Here is a 24,733-nt window from a genome sequence, read left to right as displayed (position 1 = left end):
ATAATGTCCTCAACTTCTGTCGTAAGCTCTGTCGTCCTACAACAGGGGATGCCATCGCGCGTGCATTTGTTGACATGACAACCCTGATAGCCCTGAACTAGTGATGCGCGGGTCGTCTCATAACCCACGGACCCCGTATGTCTATTTAATGGCCGTGGGTGCGCGGCGGGTTGTAAAAAATATATCCAGTGGTGCGGCGCGGGCCAAATGACTTCATAAAAGCGTCCCGCGGGTCGGTGCAGCACTAACAGTTCCCCTGAACACTGCAGGAGGAGTTCACATGCAGGTGTTCTTCTGGCGGCGCGTGTGAAATGTCTTCATCCCAGGTACAGTCAGTGGCATGTCTCAGCATGTCATATGAATTTAATTTCATGGGTTTTATTTTTTACAAACGGCAAATAATCGCGATGCTCACGTTAACAAGCCAGCGTCATTATAGTAGTCTATTGGTTACCGTTTTACAGAATCTATATGATACTCAGTTCAGTGTTTGAGTGGTCGGTAATCACCGTAACAAGCAGGACAGCATCGGTCGGGCACGCCTCCTTCAGCTCACGCCGACGAGCAAACGCTGGTCACATGTTGATCCTCGTCCTGCCTTTAATCACATCACTTTTTCGTTTCCTCTTATTGCTTTCCTCCAACAAAACCTTTTCTTTCTTATTTGTCTGTGCTGCTTCGGACATGACTATATTATCCGACGAACAAAGTTGGGCTCGCACGTCTGAATGTAAGGAAGTGTGTGTGTTGGTGGAAGTGACGTATATGCCGTAAAGCAGTCGAATTTTGTAGTTCTTTTTGTTCTCGGGTTACTACCCGAAACCCGAAGTTTAAAAGTACGATTAAAAACGATACAGACCCCATCAGGCTATGGCAGACGTGTCATTCAACCTATTGTAAGTCGATTTATCATCACAAGAGTCTTGAAAATATATTATGAAGGTTGAAAAGTTACCTAGTGCTGCTTTAAGGGAGTAAACTGGCCTAAAATCTCAAAATTGACCACTGCATGAAAAAACGAATGTTTTCACCTGCTGTGTCTCGGCTTAAAGCCATGTCGGCATCTGAGACCTTCATGATAAGACACGAAAACCTCCTCTGCTGTGATCTTCCTAAAGTCCTTATCCAGTGAACTCTCCATTTGGGAATTTACCTGAGACTTGTTGGAGGGTGAAGATCTGGCAGGACGGCCGTTCTCCACGCCGTCGACCTCCGCGTCCTTGGTGTCGATCTGAAATGTGAGAGAGATCATGGTTAGTTTCTGCTCTGGATCCGGAGTTAATGGGCCTGAGCCACCCGCGGACTGTACCCGAGAGCTCGTACCTGCAGTACCGCAACTCGTACCTTGTAGTTGTGCGCGCTGAGGTATTTAAAGTGACCGAAACAGACGTGCGACAGGCAGACCACGATGGTGATGATGAGCACCACGAACGTGAACATGGACGTCGGTGTCGAAAACCCTGAGAAAGGAGAAGGAAGAAGCCGCATTTAAATAGCACATCATCAGTATAAGAACAGGTTTTCACTGGACATTATAATAGTAATAGAAGTCAATGCACAATAAACTGGATGAAGAGAATGAATTATAACCAGGGCTGTCCAGGGCTCATACGATGTGACTTTTGTAACTTTAGTTAGTGTGTAATGTCGCTGCTTGAGCATAAACAGTCTAAGTTACAGCGCTGAAAGTTCAATGCAAACGGAGATATTGTCTTTTAAAGTTACGGCAGTTTATTGCCTACAAAAATGGCCGCTTTGGACTACAACGAGCTTCTTCCTGGGTTGGTGACATCATAAACCCTCGCTAGTCTCCGCAGATGTGACTTCTGCCCGTAATGGGAAGGGGCGTGGCCTTAACCTGTGCTTGGCACTTCAGCCAATAAAAATACAGGAAACTACATTTGGCCATCTGACCAATCTAAGACCATTGTGTTTTTCAGAGGGAGGGGCTTCAGAGAAGCAGGAAGCAAACGAGCCGCTCAAAGGACAGACAGCGGTGTGGAATAAAGGGAGAATAGAAGAAAGATACTGTGTATTAAGACATGTTATACTGCGTCCCATAAACACAACAAAGCCTAGAAAAAAAAACATGAAACCACCCCGTTAACACTTGATAAGTATTGTAGTAATGTAGTTATGTGTCTTTAATGTATGCACACACACACCTGTCCGCACGGTGGAGAAGAACAGCAGCCAGAAGAGGCACAGGATGGGCGCGGCCACCACCTGATTGACGGCTCCGGAGTGGATCTTCTTGTCGAGTTTAGAGGGCAGGTAGGCGTAGTACATGTTGTACCTGTCCACCAGGTGCTTCAGGAGCATGTACATCAATCCTACACACACACACACACACACACACACACACACACACACACACACACACACACACACACACACACACACACACACACACACACACACACACACACACACACACACACACAATTGGCTGCTGCTTTTCTGGCAGAAATATCAACGCAATAAAATCCTGTAATAAGACGCATTTCTGAGGGAATATGGAGGGCGGATCTGATTGGATTGTAAAACTTGTGGGTCAATATCATTTAGCCCCGCCCAAAAGGCCTTGGTTATGTCAACAGATGAGCTGCTTCACATTTGGATGTTTTCAGGGTTTCAGAGCAGCTCTATTCACAGTAAAAAAACACTTGCATTTGAAAACGCAAACCTCCCCACACACACCTATAAACCGACTGCGGTCAACAAAAGAGAAGCTTTAAGAGCTTTTTAAAGGTTTCCATCCAAACCAAAGCTCTGCTTTTCTAAAGAAACTATTGTAATTATGCACTAGAAAATATAATTTTTCTTAAATCCTTAATTTATAAACCATTTACAATTGTTTTTAATTGACAATAGTAATATTTCTTAATTCGTTTTTTTAAATAATTTTGTTTAATTTATATAATATTAATAATAATGATAGATTATTGAAATTGATATATAATATCTATTTTATTGCAAACAAACACAGCAAACTATATATATATATATATATGTTATTTATATGTTTACAAAAATGTAAATTAAATTAAATGAAAACAAAAATAAAAGTAGTAAGAATTGACATTTTAATTTCAACTGCAATTTTTATAAGAAAAAAAAAACAATTAGATTTTCCCCAAATCTATGCAAACAAGATCTGTCAACTGGACCTAAAATATTAAAGGCATATGTCTAATAAAAGTATATTTCATCAACTTTTAGGAGTACATTAGTGTACAAACGAGCTACAGATATGAACTCTGCAAAAACTACAATTTTAATCTCATGCTGTCTTTTTCGGGCCGTAAACATTAGCCCGCTGTGTATCAGTCAGTTTTCAAATCAACATGTTTGCAGACGGACGGTCAGGAGGTCAAACGCGTGTCCGAGACGAGCGTCTGCACTGTGGGCTGAGAGAAGGATTAAAGCATCGCGGTTCTGTTCCTCCGCATTACAGAACCTCCGATGAGTCATGCACCGCCAGCTGGAGGACGCGCGCGTGTGTGTGTGTGTGTGTGTGTGTGTTTCTGAGAGAGTTCTAGAAATAATGTGTGCATACAAAAGCTCAGTGACAGAAAAACAAAGAGATTATTGCTCAAATGCTGCACTTCCTCCCTATATCTGCTCAGGAGTTAAAAACGTAGGAGAGGATCTATATCTGTTCTAACACACACACACACACACGCACACACACAGCGCGTAGGCATGTGGTCTGGCGCAGTGGGCTTTTTCCATTGTTAAAAGCTGCATGCATGTGTGTGGCCAGCAGGGGACGCTATGGGTACACACACACACTTCATCCACTTGTTCTTTTTCAGTTGTGTCATTCACACAGTTTCTCCCTGTATTCTCTCTTTCATCCTTGTTGCTCATCTCTCTCTCTCTCCCTCTCTCTCTCTGATTGGCTGTCGTTCTGTGGTTTCGTGAATGGGCTGATGTGGGAGTGGGCGTGGTCTGACTCACCGAAGGGAACGATGATTGGGCAGGTGATGCTGTACGTCATAACAACGGTGAAAACGCACATCATCCAGGCGTAGGCAGCCCCAAACTGAAACTCATAGGCTTGATGCTACACACACACACACACACACACACACACACACACACACACACACACACACACACACACACACACACACACACACACACACGTTACACAACTAAAGACAGCACAGACTGCAATAACATCCAGGTGAACAGCAGGTAAAAATAACTCACTGGTGGGTGGATAAATCCCACAAAACCTGTCAAAATCATGTTCCACTTCAGTCATATTTTAATCCCAACATCAAAAAGAAATAGGGATTGTTTTATGCTTGAAGAAAATCTATTTATGTCTTCTTCTTTTTTTTTATCCACTGAGGCATTATTTTCACTACAACTGAACAAATGTTACATAATGCCACAATTTGTTTTTAAATTAAAATGTTAAAATGGTAAAGTATTCTGCCTTTATTTAATGCTGAAATAAATAAATAAATGAATGAATAAATACAGATTTTTGGGTTTAAAATGTGTTTAATATTCATAAAATAATGTCTCAATGCAATACAATGTAATGATCCTTAAAAGATTTTTTTTTCATGCATAATATAATTTCCCATTTCTTTCTATGCATTTAATCTAGAAATTATAATAAAAAATATCTTTAAATGGTAAAGTATTTATCTATCATGGTACTATTTATTGCCTCTCTGCCTTTATTTGATGCTGAAATAAAAAAATAATTATTTTGGGGCTCAAAATGTGTTTAATATTCATAAAATAATAATGTCACAATGTAATAAAATGTAATGTTCCTTAACATATTTATAATTTTTTTTCATGCATAATATTTTTATACAAAGAAGTTTAAGAATGAATGAAAACAAGAATTAACTAAATAAAAAAATAAATAAAAAAAATTCAATTCAATGAAAAATACATTAAATAATGTCAATGCAATTAAATGTAATAGTCAACACATTTTTTATTTTTTTCATGCATAATATAATTCCCCATTTCTTTCTATGCATTTAATCTAGAAATTATAAATAATTGTGATAAAACATGACTCAGATATGTTCCTGATTCAACTGAACACTAAGTGTGTGAAGATAAGAATCTGAAAGGTCAGTGTGTGCGCACGTGTGTGTGTGTGTGTGTGTGTGTGTGTGTACCCGTTTGACGTTGCGCCTCTCTGCGGCCGAGCGAGCCAAACACAGCCGGATCATGTACATGAGAAGGCCTGGAATCCGCAGCAGGTCCATAGCGTTACCGATGAACGCAGATGCGATGACGTAGTTCACAAAAAACGCTCCGTTATCAGGAAGAAAGACACACCTGAAATTAATACATTTTATTACATAAAAAATAAATGGCATTAAATATATTTCTACAGCAGAAAGTTTAAAGGTCCCGTTCTTCGCGATTCCATCTTTCAAACTTTAGTTAGTGTGTAATGTTGCTGTTAGAGCATAAATAATACCTGTAAAATGATAAAGCTCAAAGTTCAATGCCAAGCGAGATATTTTATTTAACAGAAGTTCCCTTTCAAAGCCTACAGCGAGCGGCCGGTTTGGACTACACCGCTGCACTTCCTGCTGTGATGACGTCACTAGAACCGTTTGTTGACTAAAGCTCCGCCCACAAGAACACGCAAAATAGGGGGCGTGGTCTTGTTGCGCAGTCAGCGCTTGCATGTCCTCGTTATGGTAAGAGGCGGGACCTTTCCGGGCAAAGTGCGCTGTCCAATCACAACACGGGAAGCGCTGGCCCAATCAGAACTCGTTACGTGTTTCTGAAGGAGGGACTTCATAGAACAAGGAAATCATCAGGCCGTTTTTAGGACAGAGGAAACAGCGCTGTACAGATAAGGCAACTGTGTGAAAAATACTGTTTTTTTTAACCGCGAAACATGAACTCATGTTATATTGCACACTGTAAACATAATCAAAGCTTCGAAAACATGCGAAGAACGGGACCTTTAAGAATGAATAACATACAAAATAAAATAAAAAATAATATAATAATACATTTTATCAAATAAAAAATAAAATGACCTTTTTTTACACTAAATAACTAATAAACTAACTAAATAAATAAAATAGTTGACTTACTCAAATCTGACAGTGGCATCAGCCAGGAATTTTCTATCGAACAGCCAGCGGAAGAAAACGTCCAAACTAAGACACAGAACAACATTTACTACTATTAAACACTACTTTAATTCAGTTTAATGCTTGGGGATTTTTTGACTTCCACAACACACTTCACAGTTACGGCACAAACGGAGAGTGTGTGTGTGTGTACCTGCTGAGACCCAGAGACGGCAGCAGGAGGACCATGAAGATGAGGAACGTGTAACACTTGTGCATGGTGGTCCTGTTCTCTCCTGACCTGAGGACACGAGGAAGAGAAGATCAAGCTCAGAGAGAGAGAGAGAGAGAGAGAGAGAGAGAGAGAGAGAGAGAGAGAGAGAGAGAGAGAGAGAGAGAGAGAGAGAGAAAGAGAAAGAGAAAGAGAAAGAGAAAGAGAGAGAGAGAGAGAGAGAGAGAGAGAGAGAGAGAGAGAGAGAGAGAGAGAGAGAGAGAGAGAGAGAGCGAGAGCGAGAGCGAGAGCGAGAGAGAGAGAGAGAGAGAGAGAGAGCGAGAGCGAGAGCGAGAGCGAGAGCGAGAGAGATTGTAGGATTGTACCTGGTCCAGTGGGCTTCAAAGAAGGCAGAGTAGTAGACGATGGTGGGCAGCAGCGCAGAGAAGGCCCACAGGAGCAGAGTGGGGAAGAACTGGGTGACGATCGGGTTCTGGACACACACGATATCGATATATATAGTGGAATTTTTTTGTACCAAATTTTTCATTGTTTTAAGGAATACATAAATAAATTTAAATATACATTTATAAATATAAATAAATAGGTGTGCGCGGGTGTGTATATATATTATTTATTGGTCTAATATAAACGCATAAACACACACGTCACCATAGACATAATGGTTTTTATGCTGTACAAACCATATTTTCTATCCCCCTACACTGCCCCCACCCCTAAACCTACCCATCACAGGAAACTTTCTGCATTTTTACATTTTCAAAAGAACTCATTATGTATGGTTTATAAGCTTTTGTAAAAAGCACACAACACGCACAACACACGCGCACACAACGCGCGCGCGCACACACACACACACACACACACACACACACACACACACACACACACACACACACACACACACACACACACACACACTTTTGCTCCTTAGGTCATTTTATTTAGCTTTAAAGGGGTCATATAATGGTACATGCGCTTTTACAAGCTGATTGTATGGAAATGTGTTGGCAGTGCCTGTACACAACTATCCTATAATGATAAAAATCAATCAAGTGTTTTTTTATTTTTTATTTCCTTATATGTTTTCCCCTCTGAAATCGAGCCGCTCGACGTGTGACGTCACACACGACTGCTGATTGACAGCAGCGTTTCAACTCAGACCCGCCCTGAGCGAGCTCATCACAGTCGGCCATTGTATAAGTAGAGACACTGGAGCAAAATGGCGTCTAAGCGATTGTAGTGTTCTATTCTTGGGTGTAATAATAAACGCAGCAGATATTCTGATGTTCCTAAATCCGAATCGCTGAAGACGCAGTGGCTGAGTTTTGTTTTCGTCGATGCTTTTACGTCTGCGTGAACCGCGAAGCATTTCTCACCAGGCCGCTTTATAACCAAGGGTTAGTATTAAGCAGGTTTTGCTAAGAAGCTGCTCCTGAATAAAGATCTGTAACGTACCAGCTCTTCATGTGCCTGCTGGATCTCCAGAAGAAGTGAGTAGTTTGAAACGCGTGCACCCTTCACGATGAACTGCAGCTAAAGTTTACAGTGTAAGTACTACGGCATGCTTTCTATGTATGACATTCTCAATATAATTCATAATCCCACGTTTATAATGAACTACGCGTTATGGTTATTGTGTTATTACAAACTGTGTACGCTGGTTTTAAAGTTAACGAGGATGTGGCACTAAGCTTAATTATGTAGATGGTTTATAACGGTGTCTGTTCCTGTCTAAAAATAAATCGTGTTTTTACAGAAAAAAAAGGTTTTATTGGCATTAGGTGTAACATCAATCTGTCAATGAACTAACTTATATATCAGTAAACTAGACATGTGCCGATTTTCAATAATGCGATTTATCACGATAATGAATATGCACGATATTGTTATCGTGGGCACTTTAAAATATCGTAAATAATAATTTATCAACAATTTATAATTTTTTTATAATGCACTCAAGAATACTTTGCCCATCAACCGTATAAATGCTCAACACCGCTGTATTCTGCGTCAAAGGGACACGCGCTCAGATATAAACAAGCCCAACGTGCGTTTGCACATGACTGAACCGGTGAAGGAGACGCGCTGCTGAAGTGCCGCTCACAGCAGAGGGCGCTGATGAACTGCAGAATGCAGCCGGTTACCCCGGAAACCAGCAAACAAACAAAAAAACGCGTGTAGTTTTTAAAACAGCCATTCGTTTTTGTAATCTCAATGTTGTTCATCACAGCACCAAATACTTAATAGGCTATTTATTTTCAAATTTAAACATTTTTATGTTTTAATCTGGACTACAACATGCCCTAATGATTAGAACTGTTCTAATTATTTGTTATTGTTCAGTCAAACTTTGAGACATAAGACTTCATTAGTTAACATGTTAATTTATTATTACCAAACTGACAATGAAAAATACTTATAAAGAATTAATCATTCTATGTTAATTTCTTAGTTACTTTTTAATAACATTAAAATCAAAATCAAAATAACTTTTAATGGACCTAAGATAAAACTAACAATGATCAGTATTTCTTAACTAACATTAACAAAAACATTATACTTTCTGTACCAAATGTAGCTGTTGCTCAATCTTAGTTAATGCATTAAATAATGAGACCTTATTGTAATTTGTAAGCCTACCTGTTGTTCTTTATAGCCTAATTCTTTTGCACTTTAATCTGTTTGAAAATTTTACTTTTACAGCTCTGAAAAAAATCAAGAGACCACATAACATTGATTTCTCAAAAGGGGTCTCTTAATTTTTTCCAGAGCTGTATATATTTTTGGTGCATTATTGTATTTAAACATTCAGTTATTTTTGCTCTTACAAAAATAGTTCTTAAAGCTGTTATGCTATGGCAACACTTTTTTTTGTGCAACTTATTTAAATATCGTGATAATATCGTATATCGTGATAAAACGTCATCAATTAATCGCAGCATGAAAAATTGATATCGGCACATGCCTACAGTAAACACATAGCATTCTCGCTAACGTTACCCTGCCAGTACATAAAGACAGATCAGTGACTTTACGTTAACCAACCATTCAGAAACGTCCTGTTTAGCCTTAAATGTCGAATTAGAGCTGTCATCTTGTCCCGACTCAGATCTTGCACAGATCTTTTTTACGGTCTATGATCTGTCCTCATAACAGAGGGGCGGGGTAATTCTTCATTTAAAGCCGTATGCACGAAAACGGCTTGCTGAAAACAGAGCTGTTCTTGACCAGGTAAAATAGTGTTTTCTTACAATACTAATGAGAAATTTTAATTAAAGTATATTACAAAGTTTTCAATTAGATACTAAAGAATTATATTAACTTGTATAAAAATGGCATTATATGACCCCTTTAAAATATATTTTGACTGGAAAAGAAGATAAATATTAATTATATTGAATATGGTTTGTTTTTTTTGTGATTCTGAACCTTAAGTCTCTATAAATATCAAAGATGTTCTGATTGACTTTCACACATGACTCTGGTGAGGCCGTCATGAGCGCTCGCAGCCTTACGTTCAGATACTCCACGGGCTTGGTGACGTTAAACTTGTCCATGGTGGAGATGATGATGGCCGGGGTGGTGAGGAAGAAGAGGAGGATGAAGAGGATGCAGTTGATGATGAAGCAGCGAAGCCACCAGGAAACTCCTCCCAAAGACAGATGCTCCCTGCGAGCGAAACAACACATCAGCAAACCGAGTTAATTCAACCTGTACTGAAAACACATTAGTCCATACACACTGCAAAAAATGCTTTTCTTACTTAGTATTTTTGTCTTGTTTTAAGTCCAAATATCTAAAAATTCTTACATTAAGAAGCATTTACTAGACAAGCAAAAGTTTGTCTTGTTTTGGGAAAAAAATACTCAAAATTAAGAGTTTTCACTTAAAACAAGATAAATAATCTGTCAATGGGGTAAACTAAATAATTTAGTTTTCTATTTGAATTAAGATTATTTTACTTAACCCATTGACAGATTATTTTGCTTATTTTAAGCAAAAACTCTATTTTTATTTCCCCCCAAAACAAGAAAAAAACTTTTGCTTGTCTAGTAAATGCTTCTTACGCCGGGTGCACACTGTGCGATTTTGGCCACGATTTTGCCGTCTGAGACAAATTTAGCAAATCCTAAAATATTCCTCTGATCCGAGGCTAAAATCTGACGTCTTTGGTCGTTAGTTTGACATGTTCACTGGCAGCCGATTAAAGGGGGGGTGAAACACTCAGTTTCAGTCAATCTCATGTCAATCTTGAGTACCTATAGAGTAGTATTGCATCCTTCATATCTCCGAAAAGTCTTTAGTTTTATTATATTTATAAAAGAAATATGGGCTGTACCGAGTCTTTCCGGAAAAAAAACGAGCGTCTGGAGGCGTATCGTGTGGGCGGAGCTAAAGAATGACGAGCACACAAAGCGGTGACGTCCTCAAGCGTGGAGAAGCCCATCGCTATCGATCTCAGCTAATAGATATATGATCCAGAATCATTCGGAGGCTGAAATAAATTGAACAGGAGAAAAAGCAACAGCAGGACGTCCGTCTCTGTGGTATGGACTGTATTTAGTGGCCTGTCAACATTTTGTGTGTCTTTACTCGCAGTTTATGAGGACATGATTCGGTTTATGGACTACTGTATGCGACTAGACCTTAGCAGTAGCAAGCAAAACGGTTTTGCACGTCAGAGTCAGACTAGTGTAACGTTATACAGAGAACAGCAATGGAGTAACCGTTAGCGCATTTGAATGACGAAGCACGCGATCGTGTCGTTTACTGATGTTTACTCACGCGACGATAGCCGACAGCACAGACATTTGAAGCAGTTTTACTCACCGGCTGCTTCCAAAGCAGGACCGAACCTTTATCGCTGGGACCGCTCCGTCAAAAACACACTTCTTTGGTATGATTTGGTGAAGTCCTGACAGCAGTGACAGTGGAAATCCACTTTTAGACGCGACTGAAGCGATGTTGTGAAGCTTCCCGTCATTTCTGCGTTCAAATCGGTTCAAATGCAGCGCTGCCTTCCCGGACTGCTGTGCTGAAGCGTTGAAGTCGCTCGACGTCACCCATAGGAATAAAGTGGAGCGCGGCGCGGACTATAACAACAGAAGTGTTCACGGACGACTGGATCTGCAGCTGAAGAGAGTGTTTACAGCGTGCATTTCCTCTCTCGCTCTAGTAACGCGCGCGGCACCCTACCGGCAGAAGAGCCCGTACGGCCCATACAAGGACCTTCCGCTCTATTAACGTCAAGCCGACCCATACTCGGAAAAAAACTCTCCGAAACTTGTGAAAAACCGGAAGGAGTATTTTTAACACAGAAATACTCCATCAAACGTCCAACATTAGTTTTTGAAACTTTGTCTCTGTTTAGGATGGGAATCCAAGTCTTTAATCACCGCTGCGATAAAATTTTACCTCCGACGCAATTCTGGCAGTGTCAGAGGATTTGCCACACAATCCTGCAGTGTGACTTCTCCTGCGACAACAGTCAAATATCTCGGTTTTGACTATGACCTAAACGAGAGCTAGAGATTTCTTTGTAGTCAGCATTTCAGTCCGGCACGTAATGCAGCTCACTGTCACCGAACGCGTCATTGACTGATGATATACCGTATTTTCTGGACTATAAGTCGCTCCGGAGTATAAGTCGCATCAGTCAAAAAAAGCGTCATGACGCGGAAAAAAACACATATAAGTCGCTCTGGACTATAAGTCGCATTAGGGCAGAGCTGGAGCCGCGCGCGCATGCGAGCACCCGCTCGCGTGCACTCGCTCGTGCCCGCTTCACTGCATAACCCGAGCAGAAGAAAGAAAGTTTGAAGTGAGTGAGAAACTTGTAAGGGACTGGCGAAAAGTAGAGGTTACTTTAATTGTGATGAAGAAGAAAAAGAAATCTACTTGCGGACTGTAAGCAAGATGGCCAGAGCTGAAGGAACAAGTCCACAGATGCTTGAACTCTGCCGGGAGAGGCTCAGCCGCGCGAGACGAACGCTGTGTGAATCGTTCTCCGCTGCATATTTTACTACATGCTGTTTGTATTTTGCAGAATAAGATTTTCTTTATGGGGGCATTTTGTTTGTGTTCAGTCTTTCTAAATTGTTGTCTATAAGTAAATATTAGGCTACAGGAACAGCATAGAGCGCATTTTTGCGGCTATATGTTTATTGTTCTCAGTCAGTATGAATTAAATTTGATATATAAGTCGCACCTGACTATAAGTCGCAGGACCAGCCAAACTATGAAAAAAAGTGCAACTTATAGTCCGGAAAATACGGTAATGCTCCAATGCGACGAGTTTTCTTGCGCGCGTCCGTTTTAGCGCACCTCGACTGTCTGACATTAATGCCAACTGAGATCTTACAGTGTGACATGGCTTACATCGGGGATCATGTTCGTACAGTCTGACAAGGGACACTCGCAAAGGATTTTGAAAAGGAAAAAAAATAAAAAAAAATAAATAAAATAAACGCACAGTGTGCAGGACACTAAAATGTAAGAATTTTTAGATATTTGGACTTAAAACAAGACAAAAATACTAAGTAAGAAAAGCATGTTTTGCCGTGCACACTCACACACACGTTTAATTTTGTGAAATATGGGGACATTCCATAGGCGTAATGATTTTTATACTGTACAAACCGTATTTTCTATTCCCTTACACTGCCCCTAAACCTGCCCAACACACACACACACACACACACACACACACACACACACACACACACACACACACACACACACACACACACACACACACACACACACACACACACACACACACACACACACACACAACCCCTAAACCTACCCATCACAGGAAACATTCTGCATTTAAAAAAAAAAACTCCTCCTGTATGATATATAAACATTTTGAAAAGTGGGGACATGGCCAATATCCTCATATTTCACCCTCTACTTGTCATACCCATGTCATTATACACATTTGTGTCCTCATGTCACAAAAAAATGCCCACACACACACACACACTCAGCAGAACGTATCAAATCTCTCAGCTTGATAAGGTTATCGACTGCTCATGGGTAATTCCTGAGCATAATGAAGTCAGCAATGAAACGGCTGACAGACAGAGAGAGAGCGAGTCTGCTGGGAGTTGAATATCAGCAGATTTCTTACTGTACGCTTCAAATATACACTACTGTAGAATAGGCCAACTGTGCTTTTAAATTAGTGTATTAGTATGGCAGCTTACAAGTAGCAATATTCAATTTGAAATGTAATCTGGAAAATGGCAATGCATTTCTATGTTTTAAATTAAAATTTTTCCAATACATATATTTAGGGTGTGTTCACACTTGTAGTTCGGTTAGTTTGGTTTGTTTGGTCCGGACCAAAAAACAAAAACAAAACATATAGTCCTGGTCCGCTTAGCGTTCACACTGGCATTTTTAACAGCGAACCTAAAGTTACCGAACCAAAGGCACAGGGAGACGCTCACAACCTGATTGGTCGGCTTATTTGACGTAGGAGCTGCTTACCGAACATTCAGAACAACGCTGTGTGCTGATTAAACGCCATCATTTTATGAGTGTACATATGGCATTATTATTACTCGCTGAGAACTCATGAAGAGCTCATAAAATGTTAAAAACATTCAAAACAGCAGCAGGATTTCCTCCGTTGTGCAGAAAAGAGACGGCCGTTCTGTCGTCTGTACCGACTAATGGGCAGCACAGGTCCTTTGATGAGAAGAACCAGGTTTGCTTTTTGTGCGTTTTTTCTAGCATTTTCAAAACATGCTCGTCGGACAAAACATTGATGAGGCTCTTCCTCGTTGCTCCACGTTTGCCCTCTAACATTAAAGTTATTCATTTTGGATACACCGATCTTTCCACGTCTTCAAATCAGCTGACTATGCGTCTCATCTTGTGATATCACGTCCTGTTTTTGGTCCGTTTACATGTCTTTGGTCCGTGTGGCGTTCATATATCAGTCGAACCGCACCAGAGTTGGTTTGGAAGTGGACCGAGACCAGTCTTTTTAGCGCTCTCGGTCCGCTGGTTTGGTGCGCAGCAGGGTTCAGATGGCAGCGTTCGTTTTAATCAAACCAAACATGACAAGTGTGAACGCACCCTTAGAGGCATTCAAGAGGCGGACAGTAGTGGAGTGTTTTTACTTTCTACTCAAGTATATACTTTATCAGTGTTTTTCTTTGGAAAACTTTTACTTTGCTACATTCCAAAGCATAATACATAATGTCATAATTTTTACTGCACTAAAGTTCATTAAGTTGTTCAGAAACTTTTAATTACATTAAACATATAGTACTTTCTTGTTCTCAAGTAAAAATCTGAATTGCTCTTACTTGAGTAAAAGTATACAGCTCTACATTTTAATATAATTAGGTAGATGGGAGACGGTATGTCACACACCCTGCTCACCTTTTCATTAATCTAACAGGTCATTTTCTATGCATGCAGAAACAATAGCCAGAGAATGGAAAAACAAAACAAAGAAAAAGAGTGAATGTCTGTTCCTCACCAGCGCACGTTTTGGGGGTCCGGAGCATAGCTGACGCTCCAGTTATAGACGTGAAGATTCTCACTGAACTGAGAGGAACGCAGCTCCTGACGGCACTTACAGCCCTGACACTGACACGCATTAAAGTCCTTCAGGATTCTGCACAAACAGACAGAAAATCACACTAAAAGGAGACCGTTATTAATACTGATACAATGTGTGTGCAATATTTTACTGCTAGTGCTATTAGTTTCAAGAATAAACTAATGTGTCATACTCACATTGCTGTCATGGCCTCGTTCTGGAAGGTGACGAACGCCATGCCCAGCGGCTTGGTGTTGACTTTCTCTTTCTCCTTCCTGTATTCCTCTTTCAGTTTGGCCTCCAGTTTGGTGTAATAACTCACGGCCTCCTCCTACAAAGACCACACACAGACTTACACCAAACCCTCCTGAAACCTGCTGAAAACCTAGAAACACATTGGGTTTCATTCACTAATAATTGTGTGGATTCTTTCGTATTTGTACGCACAGGAGAACTTCTAACGAAAAATCTCCGACTGATTCACAAAACACGCATACGCACATGATGTGCTTAGAGTTATTCTGATGTTAGTGAATTTGGAGTATTCTAAATGAGCTTCCGCGTGCACAAGAATGCGCACGCGAATGATGTGATTCGCGCGAGTGATTTACATGTTAAGTTAATGCAGAAACGCGAATAGGCATTCGGTGGCGCGGATGGCGCGAATGACGCGGCAATGATCACGTGAATTGAGCGTTTTGAACGTGTGATTCGCGCGAATCGCGCAAAAACACGCGAATCGCTCAAGTTGAAAAATCTGAACTTTGGCGGATATTCGCGACGCGTTAACCAATGAGGAGCCTGTTTACTGCTGTCACGTGGTGAAGTGACGGATAGGAAACCCATAGGGGAAATCTCAACCTCTGTGAGAGCAGCCTTAACTCGGCTAGTCCGACTGCCACTGCCTGGCAGAACTCCCTCCCATGACGCGAATTCGCGTCTGTTGAGTAGTGAATGTCACACGCGAATGGATTCAAAATGTTCACGCGTCCAACTTCCAGGAGTAGCGCGATTTATTTGCGTCATTCGCATGCGGTGTGAACGCAGCATTAGACATTTGCACATCCAATCCATATAAGGGCTTTCCACCCAACCCATCTCCATATAGGGGCTTTCCACCCAACCCATCTCCATATAAGAGCTTTCCTCACACGCAAACACGCCTGCACACGCAAACACACCCACAGATATCCATATAATGGCTTTCCACACACGCAAACACACCCACAGATATCCATATAAGGGCTTTCCACACGCAAACACACCCACAGATATCCATATAAGGGCTTTCCACACGCAAACACACCAACAGATATCCATATAATGGCTTTCCACACGCAAACATGTCTACAGATTTCCATACAAGGGCTTTCTGCACACGCAAACACATCTCCATATAAGGTGAGAGGTTGAGTATTTCCTCTGGCAAAGGTAAATACTATATATTGACAATACAGAGGCATTGTGGGTAATGGGTTCATACCTCCTCACAGCCTGTAATAGCACAGCAGCACAGGTGACCGCAGGGCTTCGGGTTGATCATGGTGGGCATGTGTTCCTTAGCCATCAGGTCTGTGAAAAACTTCTTACTGCGTTCAGTCTTCTTCCTGCAGGGGACACACACACACACACACACAATCACACACACACACACACACACACACACACACACACACACACACACACACACACACACACACACACACACACACACACACACACACACACACACACACACACACACACACACACACACTAAGCTCAGCGGATCAATGCTCGTCCCCTCTGAGAGCACAAACTTGAGCCCGTTTAAGAGATCAATAGAAAGTCTTAGAGGTTGGATCATTTCTGAAGCTAAAAGAAGCTTGCAGGAAGTGAACACCTATCCAAAGCCAAATCTGACCGACTGAATTTTTACCTCTCTGCGTTGAGAGACATCAGTTTCGCCACATTGTAACAAACACGTGCTTCCAGAACGATGCAGTTCTCGTACGCCTGTCTGTGAGACACAAATGAGGAAATTAACATCTCATATGATCAGCTATAATAACTCTAATAACATGAACATTAGAAAAGAAGAGTGAATTTCAAAAAATATACAATTTACATATTTTGGAAATGCAAAATTACTAGATTTTCAGTTTCTGAGCAAAAAAACCCTTAAGTTAAATCAGTGGATAATAAACTATTTTATTGTACAGAATTGAGAAAATATTCAATAAAACAGATTCTATTTTCATTTGTTATCTATGCTTTTATTAAGCAAGGATGCATTAAAAGGATGCATTAAGACGCTTATAATGTTACAAAATATTTCTATTTCAAATTAAATAAATAAATCATCAAGATCAGAATGATTTCTGAAGGATTATGTGACACCGAAGACATGAAAAATTCAGCTTTGATCGCAGGAATAAATTACACTTTACAATATATTTACATAGAAAACGGCCGTTTTAAATTGGAAAAAATATTTCCCAATATTAGTATTTTTATGGTATTTTATAAGAGTATAAGTAATATTACTGATCCCAAACTTATATAGTCACACATGCATCCTTTAAACTGTGATACAAAATAAGTATTTTGATAACCAAATATCTCTATACATTCCCATAGCTCATCATTTCAGCAATGACAGATAACGGTGATGTCTTTCACTGATTTTTGCTCTCAGGTAAAATGACACTCGAGTCTATTCATAGTTCCTCCCCAGCACCTCGTCACACTCATTTCTGGCAAGCACAGCCTCGGCTGATCGGCCACATGACTCGAATTTAAAACACTCATTTAGACAATTACGGCAGATGAATGCAGAAGAGCTCTCCTGGCATACGAGGAGAACGCCTGCTAATGTACAAACTACATGTGATATAAATATTTTACATGATTTACAGTGGACAGTTCTCTCTGTGACCCATTTAAGATGTAAATGCAAAGGGAAGCGTAGATGTTTAAAGCATAAAGAAGAGATGTCTTACTCAAAGTGCTGCTTTATATGGCTTTCCTCTGCATATTTAGAAATGCCGTTGATAAATAAAGTACGTTTCACCTGAGAAAGAGAGGAAAGCATGTTATTTACATGATGCTGGAGGACATTGCAGTGCAGATTGAGGTTAAGCACTCGGCTCAGAAATGTAGGTCAGAGCCATAGACTTAATGAATATTTCATAAGCATTACAGCTGCGATGAGCTGCACACGTCACAAGAGCCTCGAGATGGAGTCTCTCCTTTTTGTATCACTTGATGAAGCCGATACACGCAAGTTCACGTACCAAATCATCTTCTTTGTAGTGCATCTTGGACGTGTGGCGTCTCATGCTGTAGACAGTGAGGAGCAGGTACATGAAGGCAAATGACGTGTGCAGCCACAAGAGGTTATTCCTGGAGGACAGAGAGGAAAGAGACATGCCCACTTTACCCAGAATCCTCAAAGAAAACCATCCCTGCGTCCCAACTCGCATACTATCCATACTAAATGGCATTAGAAAATAGATTTAAATCATAGTATGCTGAAAAGAGTATTTCAAAGATACCCGGATGGTTTACTATTTTAATGCGGATCGACGCACACTCTTAACGGCTGATATTACCCACAACCCATTGCTAATTTGACGTGATTTTGATTAGAACTACAAACGCTAGGGCTGTGCGATATTGAAGAAAAATGCGATATGCAATATCTTGTTAAATAATGCGATATTTGATATGTGATACGATATTGCAATTAGTGTATAAAATCTATTTAAATTATATATTTTTTTAAATGTAAAAACTGAGAATGAAACCATTTGTTTCTCACATTCTTTCTGGGAAAAGAAAGCATCGCTACAACCTCTGAAAGTTACCAGCAGTGTCGTTCACTTTCGGTGTGTGAGTGTGTGTGTCAGACAGCGCTAGCCTGCAAGTTATTTTTCCCGCTAATTATTGCATTAAACTCTTTCCCCGCCAGCGTTTTTTTTTTAAAAAAGTTGCCAGCCACCACCAGGGTTTTTGACAATTTTCACAAAAATGTAATAGCCCATAGAATATTTTGTTTAATGGATATCTGAGCATGCAATATATCAAAATAAAGAACTGACCCTCTTCTTTTAAACAAAGCAAAACATTTTATTCTAGCTTCATGCATTCGTTTTTTATCAACACTTGAATATGGGTAGGTTTCATAAAAAAAGCAAAATTTTTAATAAAAAGCTGAGAAAATCACATTTTTGTGAAAGACTGTTTCCAGATCAGATTTAGAGTGACGATCAAACACAGATGGAGGAGATCGAGTTCATCAACACTCCTAATGCTTACACAGTCCTGTAGCTCATCCTGGGTCCACATTTCATTCAGTAACATTAGGCAGTTTTGATTCATATGCGGTTTATTGATGATGATCAGGTTATTTTTCATATGCATATGATTACATGCGATCGTTCGTTTCACTGCGCCTTACTGGCGTGTGTTTTGATCAGGAGATTCAGTACTCTCATTCAGAAGATGCACAATAGCGCCCCCTAACGTCCGACAGTGAAAACCCGGAAAATTCCGTTATTGGCCTGGAAGCGTTGTCTCACAAATAATGGAAATTTCCGTGTTTGGCGGGGAAAGAGTTAATAACTCTTTTTAACATCAAGCAAGTCCCATAAGTGACAGTCGTGAGCCCAGTCTATTCTCTGCTATGCGTCGACCTAAAACGAACACTTTTCACAATGTTGACGTAGCCTATTAAAATCATTCGGATATTGCATGCCGTTGCGGTATGCATTTTGCGATATGTACATTTGCGATATATTGCACAGCCCGAACAAACGCGTATATAAAGTGTTAAAAAACAAAAAACACGATGGGTGTGCGAGTCCGACAGTTAAGTTGAGAGGTTTAGATAAAGGTTTGAGTGATCAATTATCAGTATGAAAATATATATTTATTCAGAAGGGCGTAGGTTTAGTCTCAGCTTTGGTGGGGACATCCCACCAGGTTTGGCCAGATTATATAGTCTATTATTTATTACTGCGTATGGAATTGCACCATAGTTTAGGAATTAATACGATTATTAATTTATGAGGCACTCAAAATGACTTATTTTCAATATAAAAAATGATTGTGGACTGAATCTTTTTTTTTTTTTTTTTTTACCTCTTATCACATTATAGACCATGTCGAAGGTTACTAACAGCTTTAGATTTGATGCATTGTTAGTTTTTGTACAGGATCAGTTTTTGTTTCTCCCTCATTTACTGTTCGTGGCTGTTTTTGCCCCATTGACTTCCATTATAACCACATTTTTTGATTGTAAAGCCATAATGCTTTATAATCATGCACAATCACTTTTTATATTGAAAATAAGTTATTTTGTGAGTAAGGTTTTTTTTCCAAATCAGTTTTGAATCAGTTTTTGAAAATCATTTATGAACTTGGCATTTAAAGAGTGATAAGAGTGAGAATTAAACAAGGACAACAGCTCAACAATAAACGTGGAATCAAGTTGGCCTATGCAAACTTGCAACAGACCACATTTTATATTATTTTACATTTGATTATTTTATTTATTTCTAAAGAACTCTTTAATAGCCTATATTGGTGCACTTTAAAGGGATGGCTCACTCAAGAATAAAAATTATGTCATCATTTACTCTCCATCATGATGTTCCAAACCTGTATGAGTTTCTTTGTTCTGCTGAACACAAAAGAAGATATTTTGAAGAAAGTTTGTAACCAGGCTGCTTTGGGGGCACCATTGACTTCCATGGTAGGAATTCAACATAACAAAGAAATGTATACAGGTTTAAAAAGGAAATTGACAGATTTTTAATTTTTGGGTGCACTGTCTCTTTAAGCAGACATTTTGAACCAGTAACCACTTTACTGACAAAACATTTCTGAAATTCAAAAATTAAATTACATTTTCTATATTAATTTACTATTATGACTATATTATTATGTAATTATTTGTTCCATTTTTATCTAAATATTTTTTAAATGTCAAACTTTATATGACAGGATTATTTATTATTAATATAGCCTATAGCTAAATGATAAAATAATAACATTAATTAGGCTATAATCTATTAATTAACCGGTCTAATGTCTAGAAAAATAAGTCTGCCAAGCTTTGATAATGTATAGAATATTATATTAATATATTATCCATTAAAAAAACAATAGGCCTACCTAGAAGCACGGATGTGTCCGTCATCGCTGCTGCTTTCAGTCAGACAGTCTGAGACACTGAAATGCTTCTCTGCAAAGGGTGCAGTTTGTCTTAGGTTCATCTTAAGTTACTGGACAGACCCACTGATACCTTTTTTTCTATTCAGCCCTATATCTGGAAATCCTCTTGCGTTTAAACGGTGGACGCGAGATTGACATGTTTTTAAAAAAGCGCGCAAGTTTCCAGCACATGCTCTCCAGACTCCGTCGCTATGGCAGCAAAGCCGCTAAAATGCAATCTTGTGCGTCGCGTCCCGTATCGGTTTGATACGGCGGGACGCGTCATTTTGCTTGTAAATATGGAACGATAAGGAATCTATCCATATAGCAGCACAAATGAGTTTTCTAAAATATTGGTGGGGACAATTTTGCCATCTTAAAATATTGATTGGGACTAGTACCTAGCGTCCCCCCCTAAACCTACGCCCATGTTCAGTGTTATCCACATTATATTTCACCTGCAGCAGCATTGAGAACTTTTGTAACGACACGTTTGGCCATTCACTTTTTAAAGCGTCATTATATTTAAACTGTAAACACACGAGGAGAGTCTCTGCATTAAAGAAACACGCGGCAGATCAACGAGCGGCTACATTTCTCTCCGATACGGTTGGAGATTAAACTAAATGTGGAGGAAAATGAACAGACGATGATCGACAGGGCAGTTAAAACGGTGATGGGATGCTCGTAACTAAGCAACAGAGTACATTATAGATGACAAAGTAGTCCCGAAGCTTGCATACTTTTCTGCTACACACTCAAAAGTATTATAAGTAGGCGAAATTGGGACGCAACACATGACTACTTCAATCTAAGCATTCAGAAAGGTGTGCAATGCATGTACAAGGAAGAAAATGTCTTACTTGGAATCCAAGTTGGCGATTGTTGTGCGTCCAAAGCTGTACGCGTTGTTGTCTGAGGAAAAACAACAGCAATAACTTTATTTGAAAGCTATCAAAAGGGTCATCGTTGGGAAACGTGGTCACATTATAACCTGTTACAAACCAAATGATAAATGCATAAAAAGCAACTAAAAACAAAGTAAATAAATAATAATGTAATTAAATATAAATGTAAAATAGATAAACAAATGCATAAAAAGTTAATGAAATATGAGAATGCATAAAAAGTAAATAAAATGAAAAACTATAAAAATAAAAACAAACGCTTATTAAAAATTTATTAAATTGCCAACTAGAAAGTAAAAAATGAAATGGTATAATTAAAAGCATCAAAAAATAAATAAATAAAAATAAATAATAATGTAATAAAACAGATAAGCAAATGAATAAAAGTAAATCAAATATGAAATAATGAAACTATGAAACAAAATCGATGAGCAAAAAATAAATAAATAAATAAATAAATAAAATCAATCAAATTAAATTAAAAATGTAAAAAAAATTAATTAAAAAAAATGATCAAATCAAAAACGCCTTCATTGGCGCCTTGAGAATCTTTCGGGAACAAACACATCACAATATCCCTCATTTAAATAATGAATACGCAGAATAAAGGGGCGGGCCTGGTTGAGTTAGCTGGTGTGTTGAAACTGCCGGTTATGGTAAGGGGCGGGACATTTCTCAAACACGCTGGAAGCACGTGACCAATCACAGCACACAACTCCAGTCCACCAATCAGAGCACAGTGTGCTTTTCAGAAGGAGGGGCTTCATTAGAGACAGGAAGGGCGAATTAAACTACCTAATCTGTGATTGGCTGCTTTAGATGTCACTCAGAAGGTCTCTGACTGGACTCTGTCCTCTTTGACTCGGTCCACATTGTTCACGTCTCAAAGGACCTCTCTTCTGTTTGACCCTTTCCATTCGTTTTTCTGTCTTCCGCTGCTCTCTCCGTTCCTGTAACAGGCGTCCAATTACCCGGCGAGCAGATAGAAGTTCAATCTCATTACTCAAGTGGAGCGCTGCGGATTAGCTCTCTCTGATAATAATCCATCTCGCGCCATGCTAGAGGGCAGAGACGGGACATAGAGCTAACGTCTAATAATGATGGAGAACCCGTGCTCACAAACATAACGGATGAAAACGGGGGCCATAGATCTCGGTCTCGGCTTATCTACTGAAACGTTTGGCCAATAGGCATAACCAATGATCAACAGGTCTTTGTGGACTCACCTAACAGGTTGCCTGAGAAGTTGACGGGAAGAACGATGCCCACCGAAAGCACGCCCACCACCACCAGCAGACCAATGATGTGACGCTGGAAGGACAGATAGTGGACCGCATCTTCTCCACACTTCTCCCGGATCTCCTCATCCCTGCAGAGATATATAGAGAGAGAGAGCGAGAGCGCGAGCGAGAGAGAGAGACAGACAGACAGACACTCACATTAGCATATAACCTGCCGTGGTCATCCTCAGCTCTAGTCAGAATATGAGTCTGATGCTCATTGGGCTGTGATTATGGGGCGTGTTTCAACCCAACCAGGAAAGACCTCGATTGGACAGACCAACAACCAATCAGAGCAGCGGAGCGACGCATAACGTTAGCTGTCAAATTTCAACAGAGCTCAACTGCAGTGTGCGAAGTCTCCCGCGGGTTGTTTTCTATGTCTGTGGGTTGAAGCGATCTCAATTATGGGATATATAGACCCAGGAATGGCAATTTTAGCAGCAACCTTGCCAAAATAACACACAATTTACCCCCCAAATGCCACTTTTTTTCCTCAGAGAACTCCCCGGAAAAGCTATTGGGCTTGTCTAGGGCTAGTAGTTGGCGAGTTTTGTTGTAAAAACTTAGCAACCCTGTCTGCACGCGCTGGAATAAATTATCTTTGCCGGTGTTGTAAAAAAAAATATTTAAGGATACACAGAGCACTTCCCAACATGATCATCCTTTCAGAGAGAAATAGTGAAGATGATGCAGATACGAACAAGCTCTCCGTTTAGGATTCGAACAAAATCAACCCAAGGCTCTTTGATGACGTGATGATTACGGTACTGTTTATCATTTTACATTTTAATGCATTTGGCAGACGCTTTTATCCAAAGCGACTTACATTGCATTCAAGGTACACATTTTTACATTATCACCTGTCCATCATCGGCTAAAGCCCGCCCTGATGATTTCATTGGTCAGTTTCTGTTCAGGCATAATTACTCCTCTATGGATCGAGTCAAGACCGAACCGCCCGAGCTCAAAGGTAGTTCGGCTGGCATCCAGGCTAATTAGCATAAAGAGGATGGGATAAATAGTGTGGCTTATGGAATATATAGTACTATAGAATCATAATATAGTATGATTAAGAAGTACAATAAAAATATAAATTTGATATATAATATAAATATACATTTAAAATAAAGTTAAAATGTATAAAATCCTAAAAATAAAAAAAATGGCACCATTAAAATCATAATGCAGGGTGCATGTATATATTTAAAATGAAATAAATCAAAATAAGAAATTAAAAATTTATAAAATCATAAAAATGTATGCTAAAATAAATACAACATACTAAAATTAATTAAAATGTATAATAAAAATATACATTTAAAATGATAACAATAAGGTAAAAATGAATAAAGTCATAAAAATGTACTTTAAAAAAACAACAACACTTATTATAAAGAAATTAAATTATTAAATTAAATAATAAAAATGAGCGCACAAAATAAATAAATAATTCTTAAGAAAAAATATAA

The 24,733-nt window shown here is 39.4% G+C and overlaps 2 protein-coding genes across 8 annotated transcripts in view; both read right to left on the bottom strand.

Moving 5' to 3' along the window:
• The window catches only part of acyp2 (acylphosphatase 2, muscle type), a 220,363-nt gene extending 219,251 nt beyond the window's left edge, over nucleotides 1-1,112 (bottom strand). For both annotated transcript variants that reach the window (XM_067432416.1, XM_067432413.1), the window contains exon 1: nucleotides 510-1,112. Coding sequence is in view for 1 of the 2 variants with exons in the window: in XM_067432413.1 (XP_067288514.1) it covers nucleotides 510-529 (20 nt within the window). In the remaining variant the exon portion in view is untranslated. The remainder of the gene's footprint in view (nucleotides 1-509) is intronic.
• Nucleotides 1-24,733, bottom strand: part of LOC137058900 (CSC1-like protein 2) — a 168,077-nt gene that overhangs the window by 3,656 nt on the left and 139,688 nt on the right. For 5 of the 6 annotated variants that reach the window (XM_067432403.1, XM_067432401.1, XM_067432400.1 and 2 more), the window contains 17 exons: nucleotides 23,208-23,350; nucleotides 21,937-21,988; nucleotides 18,151-18,259; nucleotides 17,857-17,927; nucleotides 16,794-16,874; nucleotides 16,359-16,482; nucleotides 15,073-15,206; nucleotides 14,813-14,950; nucleotides 9,828-9,981; nucleotides 6,675-6,781; nucleotides 6,292-6,378; nucleotides 6,099-6,164; nucleotides 5,160-5,322; nucleotides 3,964-4,069; nucleotides 2,166-2,333; nucleotides 1,324-1,460; nucleotides 1,154-1,231 (listed from right to left, as the gene is read on the bottom strand). In XM_067432403.1, coding sequence (XP_067288504.1) covers nucleotides 1,154-1,231; nucleotides 1,324-1,460; nucleotides 2,166-2,333; nucleotides 3,964-4,069; nucleotides 5,160-5,322; nucleotides 6,099-6,164; nucleotides 6,292-6,378; nucleotides 6,675-6,781; nucleotides 9,828-9,981; nucleotides 14,813-14,950; nucleotides 15,073-15,206; nucleotides 16,359-16,482; nucleotides 16,794-16,874; nucleotides 17,857-17,927; nucleotides 18,151-18,259; nucleotides 21,937-21,988; nucleotides 23,208-23,350 — 1,918 coding nt within the window. The remainder of the gene's footprint in view (nucleotides 1-1,153; nucleotides 1,232-1,323; nucleotides 1,461-2,165; nucleotides 2,334-3,963; nucleotides 4,070-5,159; nucleotides 5,323-6,098; nucleotides 6,165-6,291; nucleotides 6,379-6,674; nucleotides 6,782-9,827; nucleotides 9,982-14,812; nucleotides 14,951-15,072; nucleotides 15,207-16,358; nucleotides 16,483-16,793; nucleotides 16,875-17,856; nucleotides 17,928-18,150; nucleotides 18,260-21,936; nucleotides 21,989-23,207; nucleotides 23,351-24,733) is intronic. The other variant, XM_067432404.1, reaches the window with a different exon arrangement.

This window comes from Pseudorasbora parva, chromosome 22, assembly GCF_024679245.1.
Source record: "Pseudorasbora parva isolate DD20220531a chromosome 22, ASM2467924v1, whole genome shotgun sequence".
Classification (NCBI taxonomy): Eukaryota; Metazoa; Chordata; class Actinopteri; order Cypriniformes; family Gobionidae; genus Pseudorasbora; species Pseudorasbora parva.
This window is presented reverse-complemented; position numbering and strand designations above follow the sequence as displayed.